This window comes from Anarrhichthys ocellatus, unplaced genomic scaffold (genome assembly GCF_004355925.1).
Source record: "Anarrhichthys ocellatus isolate YVR2014 unplaced genomic scaffold, GSC_Weel_1.0 scaffold21, whole genome shotgun sequence".
Classification (NCBI taxonomy): Eukaryota; Metazoa; Chordata; class Actinopteri; order Perciformes; family Anarhichadidae; genus Anarrhichthys; species Anarrhichthys ocellatus.
Genome location: NW_022280051.1, coordinates 2609561 through 2618700, shown reverse-complemented (window position 1 = coordinate 2618700; position 9140 = coordinate 2609561). Strand labels below are relative to the sequence as shown.

The 9140-nt window shown below is 41.3% G+C and overlaps 1 protein-coding gene across 1 annotated transcript; it reads right to left on the bottom strand.

The window, feature by feature from the left end:
• Positions 1-2535: 2535 nt before the first annotated feature.
• kera (keratocan) lies at positions 2536-5746 on the bottom strand. Its single transcript, XM_031859220.1, has 3 exons — positions 5676-5746; positions 3607-4478; positions 2536-3479 (listed from the first exon to the last, which is right to left on the bottom strand). Exons 2-3 carry the CDS (start codon positions 4463-4465, stop codon positions 3310-3312), a joined length of 1029 nt encoding a protein of 342 aa, XP_031715080.1. The 5' UTR covers positions 4466-4478; positions 5676-5746; the 3' UTR covers positions 2536-3309.
• Between the last annotated feature and the right edge of the window lie 3394 nt (positions 5747-9140).

Genomic DNA, 9140 nt, shown 5'->3' with positions numbered 1-9140 from the left:
CTATGAAATCCAGCATGGTTACACTGAAAGAGGGACTATACTAGAGACAGAGGTGTGCTTATACAGGCCATCACAGTGTACAGTGTGTGGAAACTGTGTATGAGTCTAGCCTCCTGACTACCTCCGTGTTATGCTTGGCTTCCTGTTGGGCATTCCTGATATCCAGTGATTCTACCTTCTTTACCTTTCAGCAAACTTGACGGACGTCCCGTTACGACAGGTTGCGCGACAAACTGGTGTATTTGTATCACAAAAAAAGGGTTTTAAGGAACTTCAAAATCCTCAATCAAGCAGGTGACAAAAATGTAAGTCATAAACAAAAATTATATATGATCAAAATTCAGAATGTATAAAATGAAATAGATTCTAATCACACTCTTTGGAATTGGAGGAGCTATATTCTAGCAAAAACGGACTAAAAAAAGTTAATGACTCGATAAACCTATTGAGGCAAAATTCATGTATGCTTGCTTGTTTAGATATTGCATCAAAAAAGAAATAACGCCGCAGCTGTCAAAACTGCAAAATAAGTCAATATCAATAATGTTGTCAACAGTAATGATAATGAAAAAAAACCAAACACCTGTCGGACGCTCTGAACACACCTGAATCACATTTACTGAAGGTTAAAAAAACTACCAGCCACCATATCATAACCACTAAGATTGCCAAAGGACAACAAAGACATCCACAATTCAGTCTCCAAAAAAAAAATCGCTGATTGGAAATAAAGCAGCTGCACCGCCAACCAATTGGCCAAGCGGCTGCTAAATGGCAATGATTTTCGTAAGGGGCAAGCAGAGCCTAATCCCCTGCACTACAGAGCCATTGAGCCGGCATGAAGATAGCACCAAGAACGCTTACCTCTGTCTCCTGCTTTCCCAAATGGTCCCTTCAGCCGTGATGGAGATGCTGAGGGCTCCGGGACTTGGCCAATGGTGAGAGGTCGCACAGGGTGCCTTGAAGAGGGGAGGGCGCGTGTGTGAAGTGTGTGAAAGGTGTGTGTGTGCGTGTATGTGTAGGTCTGTGCGCTCTGGCAGACCTGAGTGCCCTGTCGCCTATGTGTGAAGGTAGGCACTGAGACTGATTGGACCAGAGCACATTGCTTTTGGTCAGTCGGAGTGCACCCACCCCACACCGTACACCCAAATGCACGACCATCTGAAATACCACACGCACACACACACTCACACACACCTACAGACACCAGACAGAGAGAAATAGAGGCCCCCCAATGGCAAAATACTTTTTTATCCCTTACAAGAGTATCCTGTATTTTTCTAAGACTGTGGCTCAATCGGACTGAGATATTTGTCTGCCTTTTCCTGAGGTGAAACTCTGGCATGTGTTGCTTTCATGTATGGGGGGGGGGGGGGGGGGGGGGGGGGGGGGGGGGGATCTACGGGGCCCTTGTACACAATGGAACCTCTGTGAGAAGCCCCTGTTAGCATGGTGCAGAGAGGAAGTCCCCTCTTGGAGGAAGGCCTCTGCCCTCCCTTTTAGTTGAAGCTGCTTTCTCTTTGCGCCGTCGCTCGCTAAATGTTCTGCCTCAACTACAGATTTGAGTTCAGTCGTGGGATACTATAACATGGCTGATGAGATGACAACCGAAGATACCTGAGGGACGTGCATCTTGTGCATTTCTGTACCAATGTGGGTGCGCGTTCAAAGAGGTGCTATACACTCATAGACTGTCTTCAATGTGCATTGTTTAAGCAAAAAAAAAAGGACACACACAGGATGCTACTGGCTAGCTTTACTCTGTCAGCTTTATTTGCCCATGATTTTGTCTCAACCCCTCCTCTCTCACTCCCATGGTAACTCAAGACCTTTTGATGAGTGAGGGGAAAAGGGCCGAGCAGGAATGCCAGAAATCCTTCTGCACCTGCCATATAGGCTGGGATTTATTTTCAGGGCTTTTCTTCTGCTAAGCATTCTCAAAAGGCAAAGAGCCGAATGCCCAAAAAAGCTTGAGACAACGATTGATGCACAGTGTATGACACAGTTTATTGTAAAGAGCCTCAGAAGTCCTGTAGAGTTGGTCCACTCTGTCAAGGCATTCATATAGTAGCTGTCAGTGAGATAAAGTAAAGTTATTTTTAACCAAAAAATAACATAGATGGTAAAGAGAAAAATTTGCTGTCTTAAATCACAACAGACAAACTTTATTTTTTTCCAGGTTTGAAAAAACTTTTGATTTTTTGACCATATCATGTGGATGTTTATCTACTGTATGTTCACTTTCTAATGAAAATATTACTTCCCTAATGTTATTTTTCAATATATTTTTGACAGAATTTGGAGGAAAACCTCCTTCATACCACAAATTGTACAATTATTATTTGTACATGTACATTTACATTTAAGTTGCATTAAAATGTAATATAAATAATGGAGTTGTAAAAAGAGGAGAAAATATCACTGGGACACATGCTCATCTTCAGATGTTTTATTCAAATTGAAGACAATTCAAATGAAATCTCTTGGTCAGTTTATTCAGAAAACTAACACCCAGAATTAAAAAAACGTGTCGGCATTTTCTTTTAAAACAGTCATCAAATTTATTTTGTATACAAAACATTAAGGATGTCTATGGATATCCTTTGTATTCTTTTTTTTCTCCAATATTAAATACAAATAAATGACCTACTGTAAATATGCATATTTACAGTAGGTCATTTATTATTTATAAATAATACTTATTTATAGAGTAGAATATTTTTCTAAAGTAATTGAGACAGCAAACCTAAGACACAAGACCATTAATTTGGCTTCAAGTCTACAAGTATAAAGCAAAGTGTTTCCTGAAATAATAGAAATAAAAGGAAAAAGGACATTTAGCCTACATATTCATAAGCTTTGCCTCCTGCTGAAAGACGCAGAATCACAATGAGTCCTCAACATGTCATTAACACATTTTGCTCTCCGATCCCCAAAAATCACTGTCATGCTCAATTATAGTCACATTTTTATTCTGAATGCAAATGTTTAGACCAAAATAAGGCACAACAAGTGGTCAATAGATTGCAGCATCAATACAGCTTCTAACCTGCCAGTTCCTTGTCATTTTTTTAAAACTTTCTTTGAGATGTTATTCAAATTTCTCTGAAACAAAATCAATGTTTTCTGGAACTGAAAGGAACTTTTCCCTAAACCACAGCAATGAAACAAGTTGATGCCGACTAATGTCAAATATTTCCGCTTCAAAAACATGCAAATATTACTCATGTCAACAGTTCAGATTCACAGATAATCATCAGTTGTGGGAAATTAGAATTCGCCTACAACACACCGATGATTTGTTTTCCTTTAGATGACAATGGACCTCAGGAGACGGAAGCACAGAATGACATCCCTGGGAATTGGTGGCTTAATCGTATTGCCATCCAGTCTGAGATAGCGCAGGCGAGGAACACTTTCGTTAATGGAGTCGTCCACAGCGTCCAAGGCGACAGGACAGACGTTGGCGCCACTTACACCTGTAAATACACAAAGACAATGAATGAGTTATTATAGCATTACAGGATACCTCTCTGATAAATGATCCTATTCAATAGATACATAGAATAAACAGCTGTGGGTGTTTTGGGAAAATGTCAAACTTACTTTTGATATTGTTGTGGTCAAGGTGAAGTTGTTCAAGGCCTGATGAAATGAAGGGAACCTCGGTCAGCTGGTTGTGAGACAGCTGCAAGTCCAAAATGCTGGAGACATTGAACACATTTTGGGGAACTCCACTGCTGCCAAGCTTGTTGTGGTTGAGCCTCAGAAATGCCACTTTTGGCAAATCTTTGAAGTAGCCGGCTGGGATCTTCTCAATGTTGTTTCCATCAAGGAAAAGCTGGGTAGTGGTGGGTGGTAGGCCAAGAGGCATGCTATTCAACTGGTTCTTGGCTAGATTGATCTGTACCAAGTTTTTTAGACCCTTCAGGCTCACCTCAGTCACATCATCATCCATCAGCTTGTTTCCTTGGAGGTCCAAGAGGATAAGCTTATCCAGACCAATGAAGACACGAGAAGGGATCCTGGAGATGCGATTGCGAGAGAGACGTAGATGCTCCAGGTTGGCTGGCAGGGGAGATGGCACAGAGGACAACAGATTCTCATCCATGTAGAGGTGCACCAGGTGAGACATTGCACTAAGGCCACCTTCTTCTACTCCCTTACTATTGATTTTGTTGTGGTTTAGGTTCAACCAGCGCAGCTGGGTGGCGTTACGCAGGGCATCTGCTGACAGGACTTCGATTAGATTGTTCTGCAGGTAGAGATACCATGTGTGTGGAGGGATGTTCGGGATGCTCTTTAGGCCTTTATTGTCACAGTAGACAGCACGAGGGAAGTTATTGGGGCAGCGACACTCTTTAGGGCAGGCTTGGATCTGGGCCATATATTCCTCATAGGGCATGTCTTGGCCGAGAACTTGCCCAACCAGGCACAAGCAGAGTAGGCTCAGGAGAAGTGCCATGTCGATGCCCAACCTATGATGGAAAGGGAGACAAAACTATCTTATAGATGCTTGTGTAATGTCCTACAGTGTTACACACAAGAGGATCAGATAATTTGCAAAGGATTGGGGACTGTGAGGAATTAGGACCACACTATCTCTAATGACCGATACAACTGTTAGAACCTGTGTCTGTTTCATGTTCAAGATTAATAACAGTCTTGGTTAGGCCTTTCATATAGAAATCTAAAATACACACACTTTAAATCATGCAAATCATGTAGCTGGCATCAAATATGAAGGCATTGGCTGACTAAGCGTTCACAAATGCACACTTGTTAAAACCCGGGCCCAAATTAGCCACCTACTTTAGTTGCCTACTTTACCACTGATGTCATTATCATTAAATTCCAATGGCAGCTGAGGGTAACCTGCTCTTTCTGGGTCATTTCTTTTTTTGCTTTGCCTGCCGATGACACGTGAAGCTCCAAAGACAGGAAGCAGGTCAACTTTAATTGTATTAGGACAATCTTGAAGCTCAGACTTGAAGACTTTGCATGTCAGTTGTAAGATGCATACTGTTCATCCGGCTTTTGATTGCAACACGTATGGCCACACATTTCTAAGTCCACTTGCTTTGGTTTGTACAGCTGATACAATGATGCATGCAAATAAACACATGCAAACATTCACTTCACGAGAACCGAATTCTTCCCCATGTTAGTGATGGCAGTTGAGGGAAATGGCAGATGGCCTAGTACTAACAACTCACAGGGGTAAAGTGAGATGCAAAAGGTAGTATACAATAGATACTATGTAACAGACAAGTGCAAAAACAAAAAAAGAGAGGTGAAACAAACAAAATCTGAAATCAGCTCTATCATCTTCCATCCAACCATCTCTTAAGTTTCTACTTGATTCCCCTCAGCTGCCATCTGGTGCTTGTTTGAATTCTTGATGCGCTCCATGTTTGCCTGGAACTCATTTTGGGATGGGCGTACATCAAAGACAAAGCCGCCACACCTGTTTTGAGATTTGTTTCCCTGCTTTTTTACTGTACAAGGGTAAAAGCTTCTTGACCCAGCTTTGGGATACGAGGTGTGGTGCAAATGATAAAATTGTTATCCATGTTTCCGTAAAGTTAAAACCCAATCACTTGATGCAAGACTAACATCTAACGAACCACCATCAAGCCATATCAATGTTTTTGCCTTCCAGAAACCCAACTTACCTTAAACTCTGTACGTTCCTTCTTGCCTTTGTCCTTCCTCAGCAAGTTATCAAGTGTAGTCCCAAATGATGGCTGTACCTCTCTCTTCCCTGTATTTGTACTGCTATTTTTTTCTTTGAACCCGTGCCAACCTGTCATTAATGATGACACCAAAGCTTCCCTTGGCCAATGAGATTCTCCCCGGATCAAAGGTCATAATCCCATGGCGTTGTATAGTGTGCTAAGCCTTTTTAGTACTTGAGACATGACCCACTTACAAACAGGCTAATACAAGCCTACCTGTTTATTTTGTTCGCTGGCTTCCACATGTACAACCCGTCCTCCTTTGGTTGGCATGATTGATCCTTTTTTTTAAACTCCACTCACAAATCCCTTAGCGTCCTTTAGTGACCTTTTGCACTAATTTAGTGCTGCTGCTGTCCACGACGCGATCAGATCAGGATTCATTGTCAGTCTTACAGTATTTGCAGTCAACCCAGAATGTGGGATGAACACAAAGTCCACAAATACAGCTCAGTATAATTGTAATTTACAGATGATCATCTCTAAATGCAAGCAAGAGGCCATCACGACTGTTTACCAAGAATGTAAGCACATTATCCCCAAAATGAGACTTTTTTTACCTGGGAAGATGTGGCCTTGGTCCGATAGATCTTAGGTCAGATTTCGAGTAAATATAGGGCATAGAACATAGAAGATATTCACAAGGCAGTGCTCATTGGAATTTTGTGCCTGATGATATAAGTGCAGTGCAGTATGCGTAATTGACTCTTAGATACTACATTTTGTTCTGTATTGTAAATTGTGAGGATTTTGGTGAGTATCTAAGTTACAATTTTAGGAGGGATGGCACGTTCTCCAGGCTTGACTGTTAAAGCATCTAGCACAGAGATGACGCACTCTACTTCTTAAGTACAAAACGTTGCCTGCATGAGGGTTGAGGGTGTTACGGGAGAGAGGTCAAGCTTAATCTGAGGGGATTTTACTGCACGCTTGCCAGGCAAATTGTTTTTGTACAAGCTAGCCAGTATCAGGATTGGTGACCCTTCAACATGCCAGCGTGAGATTGAGCTAATTTCCAGGGATGACGGTAAAGGCAGCAGGATAATCACAGCTGGGTTGGGTGAGGATAGGGGCAAGACTTATCCATGATCAGCCATGCAATCCCATCATAGCGCCTCCTCTGTTTGCCAAGGTGCGTTTGTGAACAGGGATGTAATCTTGTATGATCAGTTACACATCCAGACGTTAGCCCTGAGCAGATTTAAAGGAATTGTACAAAGACAAATCGCTATCTAGATGAATGGACATGTTTGCAGACACGTTTGCATACTATCCTAACAAGCTTGGTGACTTCACTTCTTTGCATCTCCAATGTGTTCTTTGAGCTCATAGTAAATTAAAAAAGACAAATGTCCTTGTCTCTCAGGATGATGCAGTTTGCTGTCAGACTGCAGAGGCTAACAACAGTTACAGAAACCGGCAACCTTATAAAAGTTTTGGGATGAAATCAACAATCAGTCAAACTGATATGCATTTGGTGCAACCGTTACGTCAAGGCAGGCACCTGAACAATGAGTAACCAAGCAGCTATATAAAATAACAGAAATTACAAAGTTTTAAAATACAATTAACAAGGTATAACTAACGCTTTGTTTATATTTGATTTAACTGAAAATGGGTGTGATTTGATAAAAACGTTTACTGACTTGCACACAAGAGATGGGGCATTCTTCCAGGCTCATTAATAGTCATTAATAATATGTTGAATGGTCCAACTGTTGAAAATGGTGAATCAGGGCTCCACATATCTGCAAAATGGAACAGAAATTTCTGAAAACAAATGTTGGCTACAATCTCCCTGACAGACTAAGGAGAAACACATGCAGAGCAATATGATAATACTCATTTCCTGCCAGGGCCTTTGTGTCTGAGCCAGCTATGTTAATTATACAACGGATTGTATTTGCGCTGCATGGGTTTTGTGGGATCGGTTCCAGTTGATGGCTTTGCTGAAATCCACTTCATGACTTTGAAACATTTGGAAGAGTTTACATGGCACGCTGCATCCAAAGCTGAGAAAGTGACTGTGTTTATGGATGATTATGTGGAAATAAATACAGGTTTGGCAGTATGTGACTTTCCAAGATGTGTCATTTGCAAACTTCGTAGTTTAATTTTTCGTAGTTCATTCATTTCCAGGTTTGATTGTAAAACTTTTGCAAATTCATTAATTAGAAATCAATCAATCAATCTTGATCCCGACCAAAGCCTCCAAATTCATTAGATAAACTGTGACCGAAAGAGAAACTGCACGTATCAACTGAGACATTTACATAAAACACTTTCAAAATTTACTTCACCTTTTTTACGTAATACCTGCAAGTTCAGAAACATAGGCATGCAAGGTGCACCACATCAAATGCAAAGATCAATCCAATCAGATGTAAACCATCTGAAAAATGCACTGTCCAAGCCTTTGACTCCCCCTCTTCAAACAGTTTTTTACTTAAGAAATATAAGATCATCTTTACCTGGTCCTCCGACTGGTGTGAGTGGTCTCCATGCAGCCAGGTGTGGTTCAGTTCTGCTTCTCCAATGAATAGCTCTAATGATTGTCCGCAGTGTCACTGTTAAGCCCAGTTAGACTTGTAATGTTGTTGGTTTGATTCCCCAAAGGCAGCACTTTGGACACCGGTTGAACCGAGAGGATGGAGCATGTGTTGTTGGTGGGAGGACGATTGTGTTTGAGTTGGGATGTCCTTTTAGGGTTTGTGTTGTCTGCTTTTCTGCCAGCCCAGCATTTTTTTCCGCCTCTTTTTGTTTTGTCTCCTTGTTTTTTTTGTTTGTAGAAATTGAAGTCATCAGTGTGGTGTTAAGGGTGAAACGGCTGTCACTCCACCCAACTTAACCATTTGGTCTACAGAGGAGGATTCGCTCTTTACCTAGTACTATGGGGGATGGGTGCACAGCCACAGCCATTTTATGGCTCGTTTCAGCTCACAGGCCTTTGGGTGTGTTTACTAGGCTGTCAGGTGAGGTTACAGATCAGCTTAGAGGGGTTTGCTCTCAGACACTCACACCCAACTTTTTATAGGAAAAATTCACTGTTTTTTTAATTACTCACTTACGTCACTGTAGAATTTTTTTTACACTTGGTCATTGCCAGAAAAAGGTTGACAATACAACACTGTCTAATGTGGTGGAACAGAAGCCCCACACCACTATTAAAGTTAACCACTTATTTGGAAATAAAAGTTTAACTTTATTAGTTTTAGAGTGGCTCACCCGTAAGATATCATGGGAAATAATAATTCCAGGAAACCTGAGGCTGTAGACAAGCATTTATCCTACTGTTTGTGTGCATTTTCAGTTTGATGCTTTGTATGCAAAGATCTAAAACAAAGAGCTAAATCAAACGGCATGTGTGCACATTAATATATCAATTAAGAATACCTGCCTACC